We start from the raw sequence: 27,258 nt of genomic DNA, 5'->3' as shown, positions 1-27,258 counted from the left end.
ACTAATCGAAAGTCCATAAATATGGATGTTAAGAGGCTTCAATTGTGTGAGAGGGATCCTGAGAGTTTTCAGCACTTGGCGTGACTGAAAACACGCCTCTACACCACACCGACCAGACACTTACTACTACAGGAAGGGGAGAATTTTTCAAACAAGAAAAGGGTGGAGATGTATTATTTCGTCGCTAAGTCTCGACAAAAATGCCATTTTGCTATTGGTTAAATGTCGATGGCTCGGGCATGATTGGTGGAACAGATTGTTGTTCGTGTCTAGATGCCTCTAGGGGATTGTTGTTACATTAGCAAGAAGGAACGATGTCCTGTTCCTCTACTGAAACCAATTAACTGTGACAGACCGTGGTTTAATTTAGCAACAATCTTCTGGAACCAATTACTGGTTTAGTAAGCGTAATCAAATCTTTCTGACTAAAAGTTTAGTATAAAAGGGGGAGGGAAGAGGAGAAGAGAGATGAACTGAATGAAAATAATTGCACAGCTGTCGTTTACCTCTGCCCCCTTTCTTTTTTTGGTTTCCAGAATTTGATTGATGTTTATAGCAGTTTTTCGTTGTGCTCCGGCTCGACACGTAAAAAATCGATTTTTACGTGGACGTCTCTCGGATTTTACTCTTCTAAATAAAGAATTGTTTGGTAAATAAGAAAAATAGCGACAAAACTGTATGCGAATCCGTTGATGGTAAACATTAATGATAGATTACAAGTAGAAATGTATTATTAAATATGAAGTAAAAAATTAATTTCTTGAAATAAGATTCGGATTTTACTGTTACAACTGATTATATGTTTAGTTAACAAAGATAAAGACGATATTAACGAAGGTAAATTTGGATTTATGAATGTTAGACGCATAAGTAAACATGTACAGCATAAAATTACATAGATTGCGATTCTCTTGATTGCTCTTTTTAAGATTTTTGATAAATAAGAAAAAAAATCTGTATGCGGATTTATTTTAGTTGTATTCTTAATAGATGGTCTAGCAGTTTTAATTTACACATGAATATCTGCTGCAGTTCGCTTCTCGCTACCTCAATACAGCGAGAACCTAGAATCCATAGCGAAAACTACAGTGGGCCCGAGGCATTTTTACCAAAAAGAAAGCTCGTTAGCGTTACGCTGCATCCGAAAAAAGCCAAAGTTTTACTTTTTAGCTTCCAGCGTTACAAAGTGGTCAAGCCTAATTATCTCGTATACCATTTTTTCAACTTTTTATCACGATAATCTCGCTATTGGAGAAAGGATGCTAAATGAAGAAAGTGATGAAGTGGCACGTGTTAGTATCCATTGTAGAAAGGTAAGATCACGTTTCTCTTACGCTCTAGATCGAGCGATATCGCTGGAAGTTTGCGATTTTTTCTTTTTTCGGTCGCTCAGTTTAAGTTAATTCTTAGTAATTTTAAGCGAAGAGGATATTATTTACGATTATTTGCTATTATTTCGTTGATAGCTTTGTTTAAAATTATTTTTATCGATAGTAAAAGTCGATCGAATACTTCCTCTGGGTTATTTGAATGGCTGCGCGTAATTATATGTTGTTTGTTTTTACGGTTATGATGTACTAAAGTCTTTACGTGACTTATTTGCTGCAATGCTTGAACTCTTACAAAAGCAGTTTTAGTCATTTCCTCTTTTTTAACGACGTTAATAAACTTTTATCACCATAAAATGTTGACGTATCGCGATTAGTCATCATTTTATTAAAATATATTTAAGGATTAAAATTCGGAATTTTGATATTTATACTAAGGAAGAACATCCAGACAGCCGGATGAATGGATAGAAGACGAATGGACAAGAGAAGAATGGGATGGTGAATATGAGGAAAGAGGAGGAGGAAGATGAACGGAGAGAAGAGATGGATTAAAGGGTAAAGGATAAACGGGATTGTAAGATGAATGAAGGAACTGACGGGGAAGTGAATGGAGAGATAGAAGGATGATGAGTTTGCAGGGATGAGGACTAAGGTAGAGATGGATTATTAGGAGTGAACGAAAAAAAGGATTGATTAACGAGAAAAGGATGAAGAGGACAGAGGGGAGGTTAGAATAGGTTAAAGCGTAGGGCGGATAGATAAGATTTTCAATTGAAAAGACGATGATGGAAGAGGAATATGATCTCAGAAAAGGAGGATACACGAAATGATGAGTTACATAAGAATTGAAGATAAAACCATCCTGAGTAGGATGATGAATAAATTAGGCGAATAGTTATTTTCTAATGGAGTTTTAATATCGAATGATCTGGGCTTGTGGACTGGAGATTTGCCTACGTTTATTGAGATAATAAATTTAGATTTATTGAGATTAACTTTTAAAAAGGTTACGCATCATTACATTTTTCAAACATATAATAAATTTTTTTTTATTTTAATTTATTTCATGTAAATATTTTATCATAAAATGCATATAATACACATACTTATATATCACGATTTTTATTTAATTAAATTTTAATAAACTTCTCTTATATAAAAGCACGTTTAAGTTATTTTTAATGCATAGAATGTAACAGTTTGTGATGGGAGTTGAATGTTGCAATTGCTTAAGTATCATTAAAAAATCCTTACTCTAAAAAAAGTTATCATTTGTAAACGATATCTGAACTCGAGTTCATTAAAATATGATTTATAAAGAAAATTATTTTACGTTTTTCTTTTAATTTTCTGTAGAAAAATTTTCCTTATCGATTTTTGTCGTAAAAGTATACTAAATACAATTTTTTCTTTTTCCTATTTATAACTTAATCGTACAATCTATCAATTCTTATGAATAAAATTTCCTTAAACGAATCCTTTACCGGATTTAGCTTCTTTAAATTATTCAATTTTACGGATATTGCATGCGATTCCCCATCTGATTCGAATACACAAAAAGTTACATCGAGAATTTCAAAAGAAAAACGCAGCTGCTGCTGCTGCTGCTTCTTCTTCCACCTCCTCCTTTTCTTCTTCTTCTGATTCTACTGCCGCTGCACTAACTTAAATTCGCTTCTCCAGTTTAGATACTTCCCCATTTCGAATTTATTTTCTGTATAAAAAATATATTCCCTGTGCAGGTTTTTTTTTCTTTAGCGAGAGTGTTGTAATCTAGAACGATTTCACGGTTTGATGTTAACAATTTGGGCTTAACTGCTTGCCACAGATGACAGGGATGATCCCTGGGGACTCGATTGCGTCTCTGGTTATACTGCATCCCCATGGGGTCGGATAATGGGAGATTTCTGCACACGGTCGCCTTGGGAATCATCAGGAACCTCTTTGGACGTTGTAGAAAGGAGGGAGAGGTCTAAATCCTAGTCAAGATTCGCTCGAACAAGAGTCTCACTGATGGAAAATGGTGTCAAGAGAAATAACTTTACGATCCCGTCTGTACACCAGATGCGAAAGAGAGAGGAGTTTAACCCCGGATATATCCCTCTATGGAGTTATTTTAACAATGGCATATTTTGCTCTCGAAACAGTTTTACGAGAGAAAAGAACAGGCGATTATCTACAGTTTGTGAATAATTCGAGAAGCTTCGCCAGTGTCACGTGATAGCGTGATCGGTACGTTAATAAGATAAAGCACGTAATGCCCTCGTTTAGACAAGGAGAGACCTGAAAGATGAAGAAGCGTTGACTCACCATAAATAAAGCAATTCTACGATTAGCTTATGTGAAAGATGAACAGTTCTTTAACGATTATTCCACGCAAAAAAAAAAAAAAAAAAAAAAATGGAACCGACAAAAAGGCGCCCGACCGCGTAGACCAAAACGCAATTAGTCATATTCTGTGACAGGTAATGTTCGGATCACGTGTGAGCGTGACAGGTCCAGCAGTTTTGTGAAAAATGTCAGCCTTATCGCTGCCTCTAATAGAAAATCTTGTTTAATCAACTAAACTACATTAATATAACTCACGGTTTTGAATAAATGCAAAGTGATGGAAGCGAAAACGATATATAATTTGCTTGGAAGTCGCTAGGTTGCCCCTGTAAATGTATCTTTGCCGCGCGACTGTTAACTTTGAGATGAAGCCGAACACAAAAAAAATTAACGCTGTTTTCTCTCATTTAAATGACTTTTTGAAATAATTTAGCAGGAATTATTTACAGAAAAAAACGAAGATATTACTTTTCTTTTATTTCTGGAGGGGAAAATTTACTTTTTCTTTTTGCTTTTTAAGTGCACCTACGTAATTTGAAGTAGAAGGATTATTGATTGAGGACAAGGAATGAAATATCGAAGCTTCCGTTTCTGTCGTGTTATGTAAATACGTCTTTGTTTGACTCTCAGAATCGATGGCTTATCGCAGATAAATATACCGCTTCTGTCTTGCCTACAGCTATTCCTCTTGTAGGAGACAACATAAGATGTTAAAAGGCTCCTTTGATGTCCGAAAGAATATCTGGCTCCTTTTAATTAAATGCAAAGATGGATTCTCGTTCCTACTCCTCCTTTCTGTCGACACATGCAAATCGGTCTTGTACCACACACTCAACTCTCCGATTTTTCTTTTGTTTGTTCGTTTTCTAGTGTGGGATGTCCGGTTGGAAGACATTTGCATGTAAAGTGAGAGGAGACATCTCTCTAATCATTTTTGTTGTGATTATAAACGAATCAAAATTTCAAGTACTAAAATTTGGGGTCCTTTAATGTCCACCGGATATTACAGAAACAAGATAGAAAATCTAAGTCCTAATTAAGATTTTTCCGAATTTCTTTCTTTGATTTTGTTAAAGTGGACAGTTTCCACCATTATGAGTATGTAATGGTGGAAACTGTCCACTTTAGCCACATAAATTTGTAGTTAAGACGTGATTTTCGAGAATAATAATAATAATAATAATTGAATTTTAAACATATTTATCATACTAGAAAACTAAATAAACTTTAAGTGATTAAAGAGAAATAGAGATTTTCGCGTACATTCGTTGAATAAACCGTGTTAAATAATTTTCGTGTGACTAAGAAAGCTTCTAAAATAAATATATAATTAAGAATTTACGCGCATTTCGTGAAAAATATCGAATTAATAATTTTTCATAACTGTAAAATGATCCTCGAGGATTATAGATATGCAGAGATGTTCGCATATCTTAGGATTAAATAGTTCAATTTTACATATTTTTACGAGATTTTTCGTAACCGAGGATTCGAGGACCGAGAATAAAACGACATTAGTGGAAATTTAGTATGAAAATAAAACATTGCAAGGAGGGGAAAAAAAAGAATATGGCACGAATAAACAAAGATAATATGGAATAACTATTCTTCTTAAATTTCTGGTATTACTTAACGCATCATCCAATAGAAACAACTCTGAATCTCCTCGGAGCGTTACTTTTCTTTATTCAGAGCAACACCAGTGTTCCTCCTTAATCAAAACAACACTCCACTTTGCAGTCACAAACATTTTCTTCTTCCAACAAAGAGCATCTTTTCTTCCATTCGCCTGTTAATTAGAGCAGTTTCTTCCCACCCCGCATCGCCGCTTCAACTTTTACAACTTCATATTTCAGAGCGGACAGACAAGTGGCTAATAAAATAGTCCAAGACCGAAAGTCAATAGCGTCGTCTGGCGCCGAAAGCTAGGCGCCACTTATCCCCCCTCCTGCTGCATCTCCATATAACCCCAACAGAGCAGCATACGATATGTAAACCTAACAATCTCTTCTTTCCCATTTTTACCTTTTTTTTTGTGGGCCAACCCGCGCCTTGTACAGGATATTGCGCTCCTCTAAAGGCAAATAGAAAGCAAAAATTAGCACTTTTATCGTCTCCCTTTAAAGCTGAGCCTCCTCTTCTACATCATTTTAAAATCTAATTTGTTCCCATCCACGATTCGTGTATTGAAAAACAAAAAAAAAAGAATAATAATAATCTTCCACACTTCCTAAATCACACAATGATGATATTTTAGTAGAATTTATTATTATTTCTATTCCGAATAGCCTGGAGCATTCGTCGCAGGAGGGGGGATGATCCTTCTACTGCTGCCATCTGTCGAGAGCAATTTAAAGATGCGTTAAGGAGCAAATCGTTAAAGTATGAAATTATAAAAGGGAAGTAGAAAGGTCCGTAAACATAAACCTTTGGTTTCCTGTGTGGGAAATGATAATTAATGGAGTTAAATTCCTCATTAGCTTTGGAATTTCATGGTTTATAACTAACAAATTGCTCTTTAGTGTCATTTGAACTCGGAGAAAATGTTTTGGTAAAAGGTGAGTTGGCTCCGTGGAGAAATTTAATTTTGGTTCTTGTAGTTAATTTTTCACATATCTTAGGGTAAATTTAATTTCCGAAGACTTTTCTTTATAAAATTATTATTTTCTTATAATTCTTATTAAGTTCTGTAGTTAAATAACAGGTGGAGAAAAGAATCCTCGGATGTTTCGGGATGTTTTAGAGAAAACTATCGATTTTAGGGATAAATAAGAAATTTTCACATTCTTCGACATTATTATAACTGAAAAGAATTCTTAATACTGAATTTTTCACTAGATTATATGGAAGAATTTTAGAGATTAACTAGAAATGATGAGATAATTTTTCAACCATTATCGTCTCAAGATGAGAGACGACAATGGCTGAAAAATTAGGAATTTTTGCTTCTTTTAAAATTAAAAAACTTTAATTATATTATTATTTTCGGGAAATTTAATAGTTCAGCATTCTCTAGAATGGAAAAGCTATTAATTCTTCATCAAAATATATGACAGCCTTTATTAAAATAATAATAAAAAATTCATAGCTAATATCCGTGAGATGATAAATATTTGTACATTTTGGAATTAAAAAATAAATACGATTATTCTTAATCACGATTGGACTTCAAGAGTTAAGTAGTAGTAGGAATTTTCTTAAAAGTTTTATGGGAGAAACTCAAGTAGGAATACCTGAATATTGTGAGAGAAGTCGTGCATTAAGAATGGTGGAGAAGTCATCCGTTCGATTATTAAGCATCTTGAAAGTATTATCATTAAAAAAATCATCTCACAATTCAAACACTTTTAGTAAAGTTCGAATCCTACTTAATATCCAGCATATTGGATCGGTACGTGAGACGATTGTCACATTCATCCGACCCACATCTTTACAACCTGCTGCAAACCTCCAACAGAAAACTCACTGATCATAAAACAAAAGTACTTCTCTATCTCACAAGTTGGTATCTGAAACCTTTTAAAGATATTCCGTATTCTGCCCCGTACTCTTCTATTTTTTATTGTTTTTTTGGCACAAGGCGAATTTCTAACATTGATCCCATTGACGTGTTCAGAAAAGTAGATTAGTAAGGGCACTCTTCTACGACTTTACATAAAACATTGTAGGGGTCGAGCGAAATGATAAACTTTTCCACTTCTTGCTCTTATGACAGATCCCTGTAAGAAGATAATGTGTGGAAGATGGAGGGATTGCGAAGCCAACCAATTGGGCGAAGCGGTGTGCGTTTGCCAGAGGTTCTGCAAAAAAAGGAAGAAACCTGTATGTGGATCCGATGGAGCATACTACGTCAATCATTGCGAACTACACCGGGCTGCCTGCCTGACTGGAAGAGCTATTACTATTGACCACAAAGGCGGTTGCTGGAAGAAGAAAGGTAAGTACAGGAGAAGAAATTGGGTAGGTTTCCCCTCCCCCTTTTATAGCCTTAATACTGTGTGTTTCTCATAATAAGGTAGTCTAGAGCAATAAAAATCTCAAACTACATTCCAAAGTAATGTATTTAATGTGATTATTAAAGAATATCTATTCACCTTGCACAAATTATGAGAAAGCTTAAGCCAAGCTTTCTACATCTAGTCTCGTCTTCCATCTAATACCGTTCTCGGGATTAAGGACAGACAAACAGACAGACACGAAATTAAGTCTACAATGTTTTCAAATTGCAGCCCAATAACTTCCAAACAATGGCCTTATTCTTAATGTTCCTGTCACTAGCCTTTATTTAGAGGTTTGACGGTATTTAAAGGTAAGAATCTTAAAAATGCTATAATTTACATACAGAATACGACCATTTATAAAAAGAAGTTTGACAGTTTTCTAAGAGGACATTAACCTTTTGATGAAGACATTATCGTATCTCTATTTTCGATTATCATTTTCGACCTGTTAATGAGAATTCGTTTTATGATGTCGACTTTTGGTGATAATTGTTTGCTAATTGGACTTACCACCTGAATGCCAACTCCACTAATTTTCAGGATTGATTTTTTCACTAATTTACTTCATCCTTAATGACTTTATTAATTAACTGACTCCCTAAATGCAAATACAATTTCCAAATGAAAGGATGAGATTCTCCTTTGCCCATACAGATACCACTATCCGTAGCTTCCTGATTAATTCTAAAGTCATCAATTCTTATTGATTTTTATAAGGTAAGATAATATTACATTTCAGTAGGAGCAAGATGAAATTTTTAAAAAGTTTTTGATTTTTAAGCTTAAATTCACATTAAACCATGCTTTTTATCATTTTATATTTATTTTAAAGCATAAATATAAGGGAGCATTTTTCAGTTTTTAACAAAGTACTTCACAACTTGAGATTAAAGTCACATTTTATATTCTCCAATAGAAATTTATTTTATTTAATGTTAGAAAGATACAAATATAATAGGCTGATTGTGCAGAAAGAAGATAAAATAATAAAATGTGTTAGAATGACCTCTCTAATAATTATAGAGTTCTCATCTTTCCAGAAAATGAGGCAATTAAGATTGTTTATCCCAGTTAACATTGACTATTATTCTGAAGTCTTAATCTTGGAAAAGAATGCCAGTGTTTAGGCTACTTTAATTGAGAAATGTTATGAACTGACAATCAACCTCTCCTAATTACTTTCCTTGTAAAACAAAAGAAAAATTCAAGTACCAAAATGAAACCGTAGAAGTTCAGCTGTATAGTAGTTAACTAATCTAAATAATAATAATAAATTTAATTTTAAATTAATATAAATTAGCTTATTTGTTTTAAATGTAGCATGATTTAAAACTAATTTAATTAATTATATTTTTGTCTTTTATTTCAATAGCAATTTTAACTTATTTTTATCATTGTGTTTAGATTACGAAAGCACTACAATAAAGGAGGATTATGCTACAACCGAGAAAAGAACAGAAATGCCATCTTCGTGGACTAACCTACCCCAACCGGATTCACGTTCGTCTTCTACCAGCACCACCGAAGATCCTTCGGATACTATACAGCAGAGAGAATGTTCGCAACAAGAATATGATTTCATGAAAGAGAATTTACTATTGTACAACAATGCAAAACTTATGGATAGCAAGAAGTCTGGTGAGTTAATATAGGAAGTAAAACTTTTACTGTTTGGTAAAGAATTAAAAATAGAAACCAAGTTTCCCTCAAACTTACCAAAAAGTGATATTTTTACTGTTTAACAGAAATAATTATTCAAGTGTCAACGTTTCATTAAGATAAAGCTGATCTTCTGGTAATTATTGTAATAAAAGATGCTTTTAATTAACTTAAATAGCTGCAAGTAACTGATAAGAAAAAGACAAGTAAATTATTCTGTTAAAATCCTCATTAACCATAATTTATTACATTATCCGGTTTATTATCAACATTTCTACAGCTGCTCCTTTAAAAATCTAACAATATAGCTTTTTTAAGTTTAGTTTATGTGAATATTGGAAATTTTTAAGAGAAAACTTTCTTCTTTTTGCAAATAGCTGCATATTTATTTGTGTTCAGAGCCTTAGAAAATCAGATTAAAATTGTAATGTACAAATTTTATCTTTATTAAGCTTAAATATATTATGTAGATACCTCTAATATCTTGTAAATAAACATTAAATTGAATTTTTAAGAGATTAAAATTTTAATCTTTGACCAGGGAATGAATATTTGGTTAGCATAATGTTCTCACATTATGATCAAAATAACAATGGATTACTTGAAGCTGAAGAGCTGTGGCAAGCTGCAGAAAAAGATCATCTTGGTCAACTGTCTACCTCTTGCATCCTCGCTGACATGCTGCTGTTTGATGATGCAGATCATGATGGACGATTGAACATAAATGAGTTCTATCTTGCTTTTAGTAAGTTATACAGTAAGTTGGAAAGCTTTCTCTGCTTCTTAACTTTACTTGGCATATTTCTTTTTACTGCTACTTACAAAAAGTCCAGTTTCTATAATAATATATCTGTAATTTGTAATTAATAATGGATTAAAATGAGCAAATTTATATTTATGATGATTTTCTTCTCATGAATCTTTTTCCAATAAAAGCTTTGAATAATGCAGAAAAATCTATAAAGTTAATGATGATATACATTAGTAAATCTTCATATCCAAATTATAGTTTAAATATTGCTCAATAAAAAATCATCAAAAATTAAGAGTTCAATCAGCTTGCTTTATTTATAATTTAAAAAGAATGCCTTTATTTAATAATGCTTCTCAAACTAATAATTGCATATTTAATTTTGTATATATATATATTTAAAATCCACAATAAGTTTGTTCTGAAAATATACTTGATTTTTTTAAAAAATTTGTTGTTTTAACAGCTAGAGATCAAAGGTAGATCACTTGATGATAGAATTTAAATGTTTTTACAGGTGTATCTGTTGTATCTTTAGACAAAACTCTAGAAGTAAATCATGTGACAGCTCGTGTTGGTGATAATGTAGAAATAAAGTGTGATGTGACAGGAACTCCTCCACCCCCCATAGTGTGGCGCAGGAACAATATGGATTTGTCAGTGTTAACTGAAGAAGAGATAAAGGTATCTAACATTTTATTCTTCTTCAAGAAAATTTTTCCAGAAATTTGTTAACTTGTCTTTATTGTCAAGAGATTTGTAACATTTATCACATTTTTTTCCTCCCTTCATCATTTATATTAGATAATCACAAGAGGCACCTCTCAACATATTAATATTCAGATTTTGATGAGGAATTCTAATCTAATGCAGTAAAATTTAATTACTTTGTTAATGCCTGCAGCTAAACTTTTTCTATGCATTTAATGATATTAGTTTTGTTATTCAGATTTTAATTAATCAAATCTACTTTTTAAATGTTCAATTATATCAATTAAATCATGCATAAAAAAAGTTGGACAATCAATAATCTCCAAACCTTTAAATTCTATATGTTAGAATTATATTTCTTTAATTTTTATAAATAAAGATTGTCTATCAATAAATAAATATGGAACTATCCATTAATTACATGACAGTTTAAGGAAGGGAAGGAGGATTGCAAAAATTACAACATTGCACATAATGGAGAGGGAAGAGGTCCAGACATTGTCTACATGGACTTTTCTTACTGGTATTTGTTCTTATAAGCCTACTTGTCCTGTGAATAAACTGTCAAAAAATATTGTAGAACTTTTTTAAGTAAGTCATTTCTTGATGTCAAGGGATCTGTATGCAATTAATGGGGAAGGGCTTTGTCAAAAGTACATCATTGTAGACAATAGGGGGGGGTCAAAAATGGCTCAAAAACTGTATATATAATTAATGGACAGCCCTATAAAATAAAATAATAATAGAAAATAGTTGAATGCTTCAAATATGCATTATTTCACTTTATTAAGTTTATTACATGAAAAAATCTTATAAAAAAATTGTCATTTTATCAAATTCAGAAAAACAATATTAACTGATATTATTTCTGTAGTAGTATTTGTAGACAGTTTCAAAGACCTTATTATATGCAATGATTAATTGATATATTTTCATCAATTTATATTATTATTTGTTCATTTGAAATAATTTCAATCAGTTGACATCAGTTACCACAGGATTTCTCTTAAGCAGATTCCTAGCCAAGTAAATGACATCCCTTGACAACCCTTGACTCAATATTTGATTCCAGAAGCTTTTAAATAAAGATCACTCTAAAAACAATGAGTAATTACAACTAATTATTTGATAAATACAACACTTGAGCCTGTGACCAGTGTGAAAATAAAGGTCACAGGCTCAAGTAAGTGTTGTATTTATCTAATATACACCCCGGTGTGTATGAGGAGGATATGTTGATCAGTGATGCCAACTAATGATTTCTTAATCATATAGCTAATATATGCATCCTAGCTCAAAATTCAATAATTTTCCATGCCAATGTTGGAGAGAGATGCTTCCCTATAACTCCACCCATGAAATTACTTCATATCAGTTCATTCCAGAATTAAAAAAATGTAAAAACGTTTTAAGCAATGTTCCCTCTAAGCTGCGCAGGCAAGCATGCATACTGATTTGAATTGTTGTTTACTTATTTCTCACTGTCTGCAACATGATTATTGCTACGTATATTTCGATTAAATACATTAAATCATTGACAAAAGATAATATTTTGTATGGAGATATGTTTTAAAATGAATTTTAATCTCTACTTTATAATTAATTATTTTAATTTTTATAGGAAAAAAATAAGATTTTATATATATATGCTCAGAGAAGTACATTTTCTGCTCAGCTACAATAAAAATTAGAGGGAACATTGATTTTAAGACTGTGATAGATGATGAAAATAGTATAAATTGTTAACATTTCTTTTACACAAAATAAGTAATTGCAGATGATTTGCTACTTGTTTCCTACCAGTTTGCATCAATTAATATCTTTCAAATGATATTTCTTACTTGGACATTACAATTGTCTGTGCTTATGTTGCCACCAGTATTATTTAATCACAAAATATGATTCTTTTTATAATAGTTTTAATAAATAAATGTTTTCATCTGTCATTTTCTCATTTGAATATATATCAATTAAACAATTGTAATTAAATTATTGCAATTTTAGGTATTTGTCGACGGTTCTTTGTATTTAACCAATGTTCAGTTAGTACATGGTGGAAACTATACCTGCCATGCTCAACATAATAGAGATGTCATACAAACTCATGTTCTACATGTAGAAAGTAAGTTTGTTTAAAAGCATTTTGATATGATGAGAAATAAGGTTTATATATAAGTTTTTTCATTTTTGCCATTACAGCAATTCCAGAAGTGCATGCAATACCAAAATTACAATCTCGAGCACCAGGGGAATTAACGGAAATGGAATGCCACGTGACAGGAGTTCCATTACCACATGTAACGTGGTTGAAAAATGACGAAGAGTTAAGATTATCATCAGAAAAATATACAATTGTTGGTTAGTATTAAATTTTTAGTATAATAGTTATTGTTTTGTAGAAAAAATGAAAAATAATTTTAAAAATATTTCTATTTTAGGAAATGGAACAGCATTAATAGTTGGTAAAATAACTTATAGTGACACTGGTGCTTATATGTGTGTTGGAAGTAATCCTGCTGGAACCACCAGGGATATTAGCTCTCTTGTAGTTCAAGATCAACCAACGCCAAGTAATTATTATTAATAATATGAACTAAAGTAATTTTGATTCTATTTAAAAAAAATTTCCATCAATTTCATTCTAACAAAATAAATAACAATCTTTTAATATTTAAATCTCAAATCTACAAACATTTCATTACAAAGTTTTAAATTTAAATAAGAATAATAAATTCTTTTTTTTTATGTTAAGAAATTCTATATACATTTTAGCTGTGTCCAAATTAAAGATACTTCTAAACTATTAATTGCATTCTTAATTCAGTTGAAATTTCTTTGCTAGATAAGATGTTTCATAATTGTTTTATGATTTAAAACTCAGTTTAATGCATAATGCCATTCTTTACATTCTTTCATTTTAAAGTTTATGGATAATTTTATTTCAAACAATATGATAAACAAAGAAGATTAATGAATAAATCGAGTTGTTCCACAAAGTGAAATTTTCTAATCTTATATTTAAACACAGCCAAGAAGGCTTATAATTGGAACCATATTATAAATTCATGAAGAAATGAAAATGTCAATTTAAAAAAATACCAAGACTTGTGCTTTTTTTTTTTTTTTAAGATTTAGAAATGAAATTATAAACTTTACTGTCTTATCTGTTAACAAAAATTATTCTTGGATTAACACTTATCAATTTTATGGTACTGAAAATGTTAATGTTTACAAAATTTTGCTGAAACTTTTAAATGATTGATCAAGATTAAGCAATAATATTCAAAACAGATATATAAGAAAAATGTATACTTGTATACGTATACAATAAGAATTCAAAAACATTCCAAATAAATGCTTATATAAACCTGTATGTATATAAAACTCTTTATTCATCAAATATTTTAGAGTATTTTTCCATTTTAAAAACATTTTGAATTCAAATTCAGTATCTCTCGAAGCCAGAGAAATATTCCAAAAACGTTTGATGAATAAAGAAAGTTTATACTTTCAATCCTTTATAAGTACTATACTTCTTTGAAATGTTTTTCAATAGCAAATATTTCAAATTTGCACAACAATAACTTTTCCTAACTAAATACAAGTTGAATGTGGAATTTTGATAGGAAAACTAATAGCTTTTGAACTATCCATTATGACTACCTTTTAAATATATTGTATTTTACAATTTTCATTGGTCTAAAATGGCATAGAATTATTTTCATACCAGATATCGAAATCTCTTGAATACAAGATGAAATATAATTGCTTTTAATGTGGACTATTAATTGCTGGAATAGATAATAAAATTTGCAATGTGCAGTAAAACTTAAATTATTAATACTAGGATTTAAAACGAATTATAAATATATGTTTTGCTTCTAATTAATCTAAATATTTTTAAATTTCTAATTCAACATTATTTCTACTTAAATTTTCGATTAAAGAAATTTTAAATTTAATCTTTAAAAAAATTTTAAGCATTAGATTAATGACATTAAAAGTGATTTACCATTAGACTAATCATGATAAGTTTGAAAGAATACTGCTTTTCTTTTAGCAGCTCCATCTGAAGAACATCGGTTTTTCGTTCTTCACGACTGGGGCATATCATTGTATGATCCTAACAACTGCAGGCTCTACCATCAAATTCAAAGCACAGACATCATACCCGGAACACAAGAATACGTATGTGGTGATCGAGGCACAAATTGCTCCTGGGGACGTGCAATTAATGTGGCCAATCGTTATGTCTATGTATCGCAACCAACAAAAGACAGAGTTTTAATTATATCAAGAGTACAGATGGTTGCTGTGGATGTGAGCCATTATTAAAATAGATTTTACAAGAAAAAAAAACACATGAATGTAAATTTTTAATCTATTATACATTTTTCTTTCCAGGTTGTCGTAACTGATAAGTATCCAGTCGACTTACACTATGTTCCACATTTAGATCAGGTATGGGTACTGTGTTGGAGGAGGACTGAAGATCGGGGCACAAAAACTATTCAAATAATAAGAGATGCCAGCCAAAAAAAGAAGCATCACACAGTTCATCCTGAGCCTGTTGATGGCCATTTTGATTTAGTATGTTTATATTGAATTTTTATTATAATGAGACAATTACAGAAAATTATATTTTATGATCAATCTAGTTACAAATAAAATGACCAAAACAAAACAGCATAAATTTACCAAATTTAAATGAGAAGTTCTAATTTTCTACACCATGAGCTGGAACTTACAAATATTAAGTCACATTTTCCACATTATTCATTTAAATTGTTTCTGCTAAGTGTAGAAGATGTAACTTAATATATGAAGTTCTATGCTGATTTATAATGAAACTGACATAATTATTACATGACAATAAACAAATTTAAAAGTAATAGTCAAATTACAGTATTAATTTTTCTTATATGAAATTTTTTCATATTTCAAATCTAATTTTTTCTTAAAGTTGAGAATCATACCATAATTTAATCATTTGACATCTGTCAATGACAATTTTATTTATCATTAAGTACTTTTTATAATAAACAATATCTCAGCATTGGTTAGTTCAAGGTTAATCATTATTTTTTTTAATTTCATAAAGTTTTTAAATGTTAAAATTCAAGAATTGTATGAATTAGCTAATTAATCAAAAAATTTTAATCTAGTAAAACTTCTCTAAGAAGTTGAAAATGAAGCACTTGGTTGATGTCAATAGAATAGCATAGGGATTTAACATCTTCAACTTGAATTTCTTCAACTCAAATTTTCTCCAAGTCAAAGATTTTCGTGGTTCCCCAATACTGATTTATGTTACTTTCAACTTCCCTGAATTTTAATATTTATTCTATCCAAAGTGATCCTAATTATCAGATTTTCAGGAAATTTTCAGACAGTTAGAACTATCTAATGTCCACCACTCATTTGCAGGCAACATTCCAGTTCATAGTAGTAGAATCTCTCACTTTATCTCAGCAAGATGTACCTAAAAAACTGTTTGATTCCATTAGCTACATTGTAACACTTTTCAGCAAAATTTTCATTGATAATTTTTTATTTAAACGATCCAAGACTTCTTTATATAATGCAAGAGAGAGAAAAATACAAATCTATTCAGAATTGGCATTTTTCACTCTATTGTTCTCTAACTCAAAGTTTTTTCCTGCCCCTTCGAACATCAAGTTAGAGAAGTTTTACTGTAATTGTTTTATTTATCCACAATAGTATAAAAATTTTATTTTGTTTTTATCATAACTAATTAAGCTGTTTGAATTAACCATTTAACTTAGGTTAGTGGATTGTTTATACCACCTGTTCAAGACTTAGGCCATGGATGGAAGTATGGATATGTCGTGCATACTAATCAACGTGGAATGTATAAATTGGATTTACAAGGAATGAAATATAGTAAAACAGTTGATTTAACTCCTTACAATTGTGCTCCTAAGAGTGCTGATTTTTCATCATTAGGTAAGTTGAAATTTTATTTTAAATTGTAGTAATAGATGTAACTTGTTTATTTGAACTACTAGTTAAAGAAGCTATAAATTATGATATTTCTTGATACAAAATCTTTATTCAAATGAAAATTATTTTGTACATAGATTATTTCAAGACAATTCTATATTAACTAGAACTGTTTTGTAGAACATGCTAATTTACTGTATGAAAAGATATTTTTTAGACATGTTAGCATTTATCTTTAACAATAATTCATTAATAAATAAAATTTCATTATATTTATAAATTAGGGATTGTCCATAAATTACATCATTTTTCTTGAAATTTTTACTCCCCCTCCCCCACTGTCTCGGTTTGTCCAAGTTTTCTTAATCCCTTCGCCACTTCAGACTCCAACTAAACTCAGTCCCCCTCAAAACCTTTATCATTTTATTAATAAACTGTATGAAATTTAATGAAATAAAACAGATGTCCATTGAAGTTCAACCCTCTCCCTCCCTTTGTGTGGATGACATTTATGGACAGCCCCTTATTATGCATGCTTTTTTGAAAAAGGCTGTTCACTATGGCTTTATATTGTAATTAACAATTAATGCAAATTTCAATAAGAAATCTTTGGAAACAATTTATACGACTACAATAGAAGAAATTGTAATTGAATTTGCAAATTCTTCATAAATTTTGTTTTCCAATTGTTTACAACAAACATTGAATGCTATCAAACGAATCAAATTCTATAACTCTAATGATTTATTTATATATACCTTCACTGATAATTAACTATTCTTCTGAATTATTCCAATGTTGCTATAAAAGATTAAATTAAATACTATTCTACTAAATGTTTAGTTTACAATTCTATTTAGATAATGTTTTACAAAATAAAACTTATTATTGATCCTGAAAGCAATTTGCTAATCAAATTTAAATGTAAAAATAGAATAATCCAATTTGTCTTCATTATGACTACAATGTATTCTGTCAGATATCTATTTGACTTGGAATTGTTTAATTAAGTAACCATGCAATGCTAGCATACTAAGTTAATTTGACTATTCGTTTGTTTTGAATAAGAATATAAGAACAGTGTTTTCATGTTGAGTTTAATTTTAATCATTACAGGAAAAAAACACCAAAATGTTATTCAAATTGCTCTCTGTATTACTAATAAATTTTTTCTACATAGGAGGATTTGTCCTTTTGGAATGTGTGGAACCCATAACAAACAAACCTACAGGACAGATTGTATTGGATTATTTGACCGACATGGTGCTTCAACATAAAACCAACTTATTTGGACAGCCTAGAGTTTCTCCAGATTCTAGGTATGCTGTTACATTGGAAAGAAGTAACAGTAGTGTCATAATTGTAGTCCAAGAAATCACAGAATATGGTAAGAAAATGAACTTTGTACAGCATATTTCAGTACATTATTTAAAAAAAACATATCTATATATCAAATACACATCATACTAAATATTGAAAGTTTGATTTGTAATGCTTCTTTATAGGCCTGTGCTCAGTTTTTTAAGAGGTTTAAAATACATACTGTATTTTTTATAGTGTAATTTATATACTTTATTGTATTACAAAAATTAATAGAATAATACAGTAGACAAAGGAGAACTGAATAGGTACAAAATAACAACTTAGTACCATATTAATGTTTTACTTTGTAAATATGTCTGAATTGGCAAAAATTATTCACAAACTCTCACTAGGGAGATGTTTAGCAAAGCAAGGCCATTTAGAAATTTCTCATATGAGAATAACCAAGTATCTGAAATTTTTGCTGGCATAGACTAAAGAATGAGCTTTCTGCTGTCAATGAGAAAGTGTTGAGCCTGTTACCAATTTAAGAAAACTTAAAAATCAAAATGTTTCACTTCCTTCACAAATATCCAGTGCTTGATAGATGAGATCACCTTTCTTTCCACTACAATCTTTAATTCTTATATTGTGAAGGTTATTAAATATAAAGAAATCTTTAATTCTTCTTTGCCACATTATCACTTCTGTTATGTACCCTAAATGCTTCAACAAAGACAAATTCATAAGTTTTGTATAGAGTCACTAGTTGGCTTTATTAAAGTTTGTGTCTGTCTTTGAGGGAACACAGTTGAAAACAATATATTAAATCTAGATTCTTTAAACATGATGAAATTCTTAACAGTTTTATCTAACAGCCATAAACACTGTCACATGGAATTATTATTCTGGTGTTGCTGCTTCTTACTTAATGTCAATGTTGTAACCATTATAAGAGATTTTGCTTTTTCAAATAAATACAGGATGTTAAGAAATAATCATAGGTCTCTAACAGATCAAGTGACAAATTAGTAACCAATTTCCTGTTAATGTTATTTTTATAGGTAACAGATTACAATTTGTTTAAATTTTTAAAAACTTTTATGAAAAAGAAAAATGACAATTTAATTAATTCTTTATCTTTTTCCATGTTTTACACCCAATTTAAATTTTTGCAATATATATTAAATGGAAACCATTGAAAAATTTATAGCAAGATTATGTTCATTGTGCTCTTAGCCTTAAGAAAGTGTGGGACTTCTTGAACATAAGCTTAACCTCCATGCACTTTTTCCCACTTGTGGCCTCTGATACATCTTTATTTCAATGATAGGATGGAACAATATCATTTTCTTGCAAAAATTTGATTTCAATTGTGGCTAGGTTTTTCTCCATGCAGTTTGTCACATGTATAAAGCCTATAAAATCTTGACCAGAAATGTGTATTTATGTCCTTAGGCTGTTATATAGTAAAAGAATGTGGCAAAGGTTATGTTTGTGTGTCAGTCCAGTGACTAGTTGCATGAACATGCTACCAAGCAAGCAAAAGCAGATAAGTCAGTTCAATTATATATGCCTGTCCAGGATAATGATATTTAGCATTTAGCAACCACTAGGTAACTTGCACCCTCAAGTAGAAAGCGGCTTTCAATCAATCTATTGATTACATCGTCTATTTTAACTGTTTTCTTGAGAGAATTGGCAATAACAGCCATTTTCTGTACTAACTTATTAACATCTGAAGTGTTTCAAAAGCTAATTTTATGGGAAATTTGCTTAAGAAAAACAACATAATATTTAGTATAAGTTTAACCATTTTAATATAAAAAGAGCTAAAATTTTTTAGGTTATTTTGTTGTAACTCAATACTGGAAAAGGCTCAGAATTTGCCATCATTTACAGCAGGCACTTCAGTTGTTATTTGATCACCTTTCTTTGTGCCTCTCAAGGCTAAACCTTGCTGTTCACAAAGTTTTACCATTTCTACAACAGACAGAAAAGTTTGTTTTCAGAACTTAATCGATAGAAAAATTAGAGAAGGAAAAATGTTGTCTAAAGCTTTCCAGTTTCATTACTTCAATAGGCAAAAAATAGTATAATTGAATGCTATCTTCCAAGTTCCATATAGTTCATTTACCAATCCTTTGAGGGGGTTGATGAATTGACACAAACAGTTTTTTTAGATAGTAAGACTCATGCTTTACAGAAAGCTGTATTCTCCTTTCTGAAGCAAGAAATCTGTTTTCAAGGACCTTTATTGGCTTTTTCCAAATCAAGGAAATTCATATATTCCCAGCAAGGATCTGATGTTTTAAACTCCTTTTTTAAAAATAACATATCCCAATTATAAATGTTGTATAAACTATTGATTGTTGTTTGTGGCTTTTCAACTGGTGAAATGCTGACACAGCTGACAGGTGAAGTCCTTTTAGCTTTGTCAGCATTTCATCAGTTGACTGTGTTGGTTTTGAGAATTCGCTATCATCATATATCAAATTTAATTGGAAACTGGAATCCTGGTTTCAAATAATAAATACACAGATTGTATTTGCTTATAATTTTATTTTATTTAATTCTCTTGCTTCTTCCTTGATTTGTAAACCAAAAAATTTTTAGTACAATATTCTGTTCTGAATTTCAATTGTCTGGATTCACAAATACTCGCATAGTTAATTTAGTTACTGCAACATTTATTCATTCACACCCTAGTATATATGCATTTCAAATCACTATATTTTAGTGATTCCTTTTCAGTACAACTTGCCTTGACAGCATTATGCTGGAATGTCCTTAAACAAAAAAAAACAGCACATACAAACTGAAACTTTAATATTCAAAGAAATAACATCTAAATGCAATTTCCAGCAAACAAGAAATAAAAAATTTACTGGTCAAACGTTTTCAGCCAAATTTATCAGCCTTCATCAGGAAGAATAAAAAAACAGTTCTATCAATCAAACATTGCCACATTCCAATTTTTTTAACCTTCAAAACACACTGTGGCAGTTTTCGATTAATGAAGTGTTTTTTATTCTTCCTGATGAAGGCCGATAAATTTGGCCGAAAACATTTGACCAGTAAATTTGTTTACTTATTTGCTGGAAATTGCATTTAGGTGTTATTTCTTTGAATGTCCTTGAAAATGAACATCTCTTCTATAAGAACAACAAGAGGCAATAACTAAATTAACTATGCAAGTATTCATAACATGTAACTCCAGACAATTAAAATTTGGAACAATGTTGTACCAAAAATTTTTTGGTTTATGAATCAAGGTAGTAGTAAAAGAATTGCTTATACTCCAAATCCCTGTAAATTTTTTTTCTTTAATAAAATAAGTTCAGAATTTGGTCACTTATTGGACATCTTTTACCAAGAACACAGAAAAAACAGATTACGTAAACATTTTCATTTTTAGTTCAAACAATACAGTGTCAGTATCATTTATAGAGCACAGTGTATGTATGAACAAACTTGATAATGTATATATGAATTTTCTGAATTATTTTAAAATTTGTATTTTATATATCAATCAATATAGCACCAAAAAATAATTGTGTTTAAAAAGTATTCCCATTTTATTAAAATCTTTGTATTATTTTTCAGGCTTAAAATTCTTATTTGATGTCAAGACCACTTTGCAAATCAGCGATATAACATTTTTTCCTTCAAGAACTACTCATAGCTACGATCTCTACGCCAGTTCATCTGTTAAAGAAGACATCTTGTTTGTCAACCTTGCTGATGGCAAAGTGGAAATGATAACTAGCGTCGGACGTGCAATGGACCCACGATTAGCTATGTGGGGTAATACCAACAGACCAATAAAAAGTGCAGGAGTATTTGGCACCTACATGGTTACCACAGCCAACGAGGCAATTTTTGTTGTCAATGGAAAGACATTAACTGTTAATTGTGAAATTGGTAATCTTGTCCATCCTCGCAATATGGTGTGGGTAAAGTCACCATGAATATGAACAGACATAATCAAAGCAATTACAAAATCACATTTGATTTTTGTGAGAAGTAGCCAGTAACATACGCATCATAACTTAAATGCTGTTTATATAGCAGGAAGTTTGTAATCTTTCTGCTAAACCATAATTCTCTCTGACTATTCATTTTTATCTTCATTCACAAATTGTACAATTTTATTCATTTGGTCTTAAATGGTTTTTCCTTGCAACTTCTTCCTGGCTTATGGTGCCACATCTAGTCTGCCAACCCAAGTTGTATAGGACATGTACAGATCTCTCCTTATTCAGGCTCTTTAGTGCCTGTCAGACATTTTGCTATTGGTCCAATAGTAGTGTTGGTTCTGTGTTTGTGTAAATTGTGCAATTATGCACTTGAATTTTTTTGTTGACTGCTATAGAGGTTTCTGTACAGATTTTTGTAGTGATTAAAATATGTATAAATAATCTAAATCATCACAGATCTGCAAATATGCAGTGCAATTTCAGAAACGGCTTCATGTGATTTAATCTACAATTAACTTTCATCACATTTATTTGCAGACCTCTATATAATTATATGTTTGTCAGTTGATTCAATTTTACTATCAGTAGATCTGTTAGTGATAGGAATTAAGAGTGTTTTAAATTTTCAGAAGATCCATTATTTCGTCATGTACAGCTACAAAATTTTGCATTATTTGTAGGCAATTTGGGAAACATCAAGAAATGAAGCTTTAAAAAATTAAAAAATACCAAGGTGTCAAAACTGTTTAGATGTCATTTATATCTATTTAGATGGTCATTATTTAAATCCCCAAATGGGAATGCCCACACTAAAAAGGTCACAAAGTCATTAGTCTAGATGTCTAGTTCAATAAATAAAATAGTATAATAAATTATAAACAAACTGAGGAGCGTCAACTTTTATAAGTAATGTACAAACAAATAAGTTTAAAAATATTTTATGGATTTTTTTAGAGACATTAATTTTGCATTTATAAAATCATAACCAGATGTTTACCTTACTTTGAAACAATTTTAAAATATCAATCGCTCTGAGTGTTAATGGGCTGACATCTAATCAGCCAAATTATGCATTTAAACGATGGTCTTATCATCATGTATGCAGATGAAATAAAGTTGACCATTCAAAAAAATTCTTGTAATTTTCTTTATTCGTAAGTGAATCATTAACTCTTAAAATATAGTTTTTATATACATTACACATTCAAGCACAGAATACTCTTTGGTTTTAATACAAGACAGTTCACATTAAGACACAGATAAAAATATTTTAAATGGCTCATCTTTGATGTAAATATATATAAAATAGTAATTTAAAAGAAAAAGGCACATGTAAAAACAACCTTACTTCTATCTTATCACAGTTTTCTCCAAAATAAAATCTGACTCGACATAATTGTAGATAAGAAGAAACACACAGGAAATTACTTTATAAATAAAATTTCCTATACAATATATATTTTTCTTCCATAATAAATAAAATTTATACAATTCTATCTTTGATACTCTCTATTTTTTAAAAATAAAGAATATATTGAAGGCAAAAATAAGCACATTACAATAAGTTACCTTCACTGGATCATACCAGTGCTTCATCAGCTGCTGTAATTCCAGTTATATGATCTAAAATATCCTGAATTTGTTGACGAATGTCTGCAGAATTCTTCAAATGCATGCCAAAATCATATTCTCCATTCATATTTAATGATGCTGCTTGTATTGCATTAGTCTTCTCATTGTTGGTAGGAAACTGATTGTCGTTTTGGCACACAGTTTTAATGACACTGGTATTTAAAGAGCTATTTAAAGCTGAAACTGAGAAGCCATTATGTATCATGGGAGTGTGCTCTTTACTCATACTTTCCCATATAGATGATTCATTTCCATTGCTAAAGTCAGAAAGACTATTTTTGGAATGATTTTCTGTCCGAACTTCATTTCTTGATAATTGTTGACTCAATGTTGGAGTATAATCACTTTCCAAAATTGATAGTTCTTTATCAGTTGTTTTACTTGTTGAGGTGTCAGTAATTGTATTATTTTCAATTGTTATCAGAGTTGAATTAGTGGCGCAACTTCCCCATTCATTTTCTATAGGGCAGGGAGTAGATGAACGAGGCTCATTTGCTTCTATTGTGCTAGCAGCCATATATTCATAGTGTTCTATATCATTGCTTAATTTTTGGCATTTTTCTGGATGAACTAAACTGATATCTACAAAAGTACTTTGATTAGAAAATGGCTTAATTTCTCTACAAATGGGGTTAAATTTTTTAATTGCTCCTTCTCTTAAAACTGGCAAGCTATACATATCTTTAAATGAAGACCTGTTTGAATATCCAAAATCAAATGCATCTCTAGATTCTTGTGTAACTGCTCCTAAAACTTTTTCTAACATTTCTACTTTTGCTTGAGCTGCAGTCAATTCCAAATTATTTTCACCCAATTTAATTTGTAATTCATCTTTTGCTGCAGCCAAACGACGAAGACGAGAATGCAGATTAACTTCAGTTTTCTTCCATTCAGATGTACGAGTTAAGAGTGATTGTTCTGCATGCCATAATTTAGCATACAACACTTCATTTTCCATAAGATACAAAAGTAATTTTCTTTGTAATTCTAATGTATTAGTTTCATTAAGAATATGTGATATCTTGATATTACTACTATCTTTTTCCAACTTTCTTGATTTTTCTGAATTTGCAAACCTCAGTGGTGGCCAGCTTTCAGCTTTCGGAGTGCTAGTTCCCTTTACAAATTGCATGTGAAGACTATGGATTTTCATTTCTAATTGTTGTTTCTCAGATAAGGCTAATTCTAAATTCTCTATCAGTTTTTTATTTTCTTGTTTTAATTCCTGACTTGCTGTCTCTAAAAACAACAATTTGTTTTTCATAGTTGACTTTTCATCTTCAACTTCTCCAATGAGTTGTTGCAAGCTTTCTTTTTCTGTATTCAATCTTTCCATTTCCTTCTCTACTTCAGATCCAACAGAAACAGAGTTATGCTCAATATCTGATTTCGTTAATTCCTTTAAATCATCTACTTCCTGTCTTAATGATATTCCTTTTTCTTTTATAATATCTAGGAGCACTAATAATTCATCTTGATCTTTCTTCTTATTTTTTATATCATCAGAGAACATTCCAACAGAATTTGTATGATGGTTGCCTCCTTGTCCATGGTCAGATTCCAAACCACTATCTTGTTTATCACAGTCTGTAATTAGTTTGTCAGTTACTTCACATAATGATTGAAATTTTATTTCATTCTCTTTTAGATCTGCATGATCTTTCACAAACTCAGATTTCTCACAATTGTTATAACTATCTTGTTTGTTTATTTCTACAGTATCATGTTTCTTGTTGGACGGCAATTCATTTGAAAACACAGTTACAAATGAGTTATGTAATTCTAATTTATCAGATTTCACATTATTAGAAATTGAATCTTTAGATTGCATTAATATTGGCAAACTTACAGCATGACTGTTACACTCAGCAAGATTCATCTGAAATTTAATTGCTTGGACAGCCGAAGTTACATTATTTTGTGATTCTTCTAATAACTTCAATCGCCTATGTATCTCCTGTAAAATTAACAAATTAACCTATTTTATAAGATTTAATTTTAAAAAAAAGCTATAATTAAAATATATTTAAGTTACACTAAATTTTAACATTCAAAACGTAAGTAATAAGCCGTTCTTAGTTAACTTATAAAATTATAGTTATCAGTTCTCTTATTACAAAATGTAAGAATACAACAGTGTGTTAAAATCTTTTAATATAATAGCTAGAATTCTGGATAAAGCATTATCCTAATGTACAGAATTTCTTCTTTTACATACCTATACATACATTTAAGTTTTAATAGATTTTCCTAGTAAATTACTAAATTATCTTTTTAAATTTTAATGAAAAGTTATCATGTTTTTATCCTTAAATTTGTGTTGAACCTAATTACCGAAATTAGTTATACTACTTTACAACAGTGTAAAATCTCAATTCAATAGTGTATATCTCAATTCTTGGAAATGAATACTATAAACTTTATAACATTTGCAGTTTGTGTAAAACTGCAAAGAATAAGATTTTTCTTACAATATCTTTCCAACTTTACAAAACATTTCAAAACAACATTCAAATTGATACTTTTATTGATATATGAAAATAAAGAATTAATGTAAATCTAAATTTTACTTATTTAAAATTATAAAGACAGTTCAATGACTCAAACTGGGTATACACAAGCACTACACACAAAACCAATATCCAGCAAGAACTACAAAAATCTACAAAAGCAAACAGTGACCATTTGTAGATTTTTATAGTTCCTGTTGTATGTTGTTTGTGTGTGTAGTGTTTAACTTTTAAAGACAATATTTCATTAAGCATTTTTTAATTATGCAAACATCTTTGTTTTCAAGAAGAATATTCATAAGAACAAAGTGAAAAAAAAACCTTCCAAATTATATATTGTAAGAAAATAGACTTTAAATTATGTAAGAAAAGAGTATAGCTCAATAAAAGTAATTTGCATTCACATGCATTGCACTTTATAAATAAATTCAATACTAGACAACTGTTTATACCCAGCATCTATAGCTAATGAAAACAAAAATGATTGTAATATTTAATAAAAATTGATAAAATTCAATTTATAAAATATTTATTTGACTGAAGCTTACATCATTTAATCAAAATTGTCATTTCTCTATCACTTTTAAGTTCTGATAACTCACTTATTAGCGAGGTTGAGGCCGAAGTTTTAAACGCAAAAACATGTATGTCGGACGTTGAGCGCCACTTTCCTGTAAGCCTAGAAGTTTGACAATGGCATTTGGAATGTTGGGCATGATTCCACTGACTTTCCAAACATCATTGCCAAACTTCTAGGCTTACAAGAAAGCGGCGCTGAACGTCCAATGTACACATTTTCACATTTAAAACTTCGGCCTCAACCTCGCTATTTTCCAGAACTTTTCTACAAGACTATTACATAGGGGGTTTTTTTTTTTTACACATGTAGCACAAAGTCTTGGAAAAAAAATTTACAAAAAATGAATTATCAGAACCTGAAAGCATATGATTAAATAAATGATGCATGTTTAATAGCACCAAAGCATGGAGTGAATGTAAAGAAAATGAATGGAACATAATTAAAGGTAAGGTATGCATGTGCATCATTTTGTGATTCAGGGGAGATATCACAACAATAGATGAATA

The 27,258-nt window shown here is 30.3% G+C and overlaps 3 protein-coding genes across 5 annotated transcripts in view; 2 read left to right on the top strand and 1 right to left on the bottom strand.

Annotated features, from left to right (window-relative positions):
- The window catches only part of LOC136986300 (follistatin-related protein 5-like), a 135,556-nt gene extending 109,974 nt beyond the window's left edge, over positions 1 to 25,582 (top strand). Inside the window, exons 4-15 of one of the 3 annotated variants that reach the window (XM_067283797.1) lie at positions 7,378 to 7,599; positions 9,068 to 9,301; positions 9,864 to 10,067; positions 10,591 to 10,757; positions 12,789 to 12,906; positions 12,984 to 13,142; positions 13,223 to 13,354; positions 14,845 to 15,104; positions 15,189 to 15,374; positions 16,571 to 16,751; positions 17,929 to 18,135; positions 21,657 to 25,582. In XM_067283797.1, coding sequence (XP_067139898.1) covers positions 7,378 to 7,599; positions 9,068 to 9,301; positions 9,864 to 10,067; positions 10,591 to 10,757; positions 12,789 to 12,906; positions 12,984 to 13,142; positions 13,223 to 13,354; positions 14,845 to 15,104; positions 15,189 to 15,374; positions 16,571 to 16,751; positions 17,929 to 18,135; positions 21,657 to 22,021 — 2,435 coding nt within the window. In that variant the 3' untranslated portion in view covers positions 22,022 to 25,582. Of the gene's footprint in view, positions 1 to 7,377; positions 7,600 to 9,067; positions 9,302 to 9,863; positions 10,080 to 10,590; positions 10,758 to 12,788; positions 12,907 to 12,983; positions 13,143 to 13,222; positions 13,355 to 14,844; positions 15,105 to 15,188; positions 15,375 to 16,570; positions 16,752 to 17,928; positions 18,136 to 21,656 lie in introns of all 3 variants that reach the window. The other 2 variants (XM_067283796.1, XM_067283795.1) reach the window with 2 other exon arrangements.
- The window catches only part of LOC136986347 (maternal embryonic leucine zipper kinase-like), a 261,268-nt gene that overhangs the window by 151,031 nt on the left and 82,979 nt on the right, over positions 1 to 27,258 (top strand). The window lies entirely within an intron of this gene.
- The window catches only part of LOC136986301 (putative leucine-rich repeat-containing protein DDB_G0290503), a 39,257-nt gene continuing 35,162 nt past the window's right edge, over positions 23,164 to 27,258 (bottom strand). Inside the window, exon 3 of the mRNA XM_067283799.1 lies at positions 23,164 to 25,619. Within this exon, the coding sequence (XP_067139900.1) occupies positions 23,610 to 25,619 (2,010 nt within the window). The 3' untranslated portion in view covers positions 23,164 to 23,609. The remainder of the gene's footprint in view (positions 25,620 to 27,258) is intronic.

Source organism: Centruroides vittatus, unplaced genomic scaffold (genome assembly GCF_030686945.1).
Source record: "Centruroides vittatus isolate TY-2023 unplaced genomic scaffold, ASM3068694v2 scaffold_1015, whole genome shotgun sequence".
Classification (NCBI taxonomy): Eukaryota; Metazoa; Arthropoda; class Arachnida; order Scorpiones; family Buthidae; genus Centruroides; species Centruroides vittatus.
The sequence above is the reverse complement of the archived record's forward strand: the minus strand, read 5'-3'. Positions and strand labels throughout refer to the sequence as shown.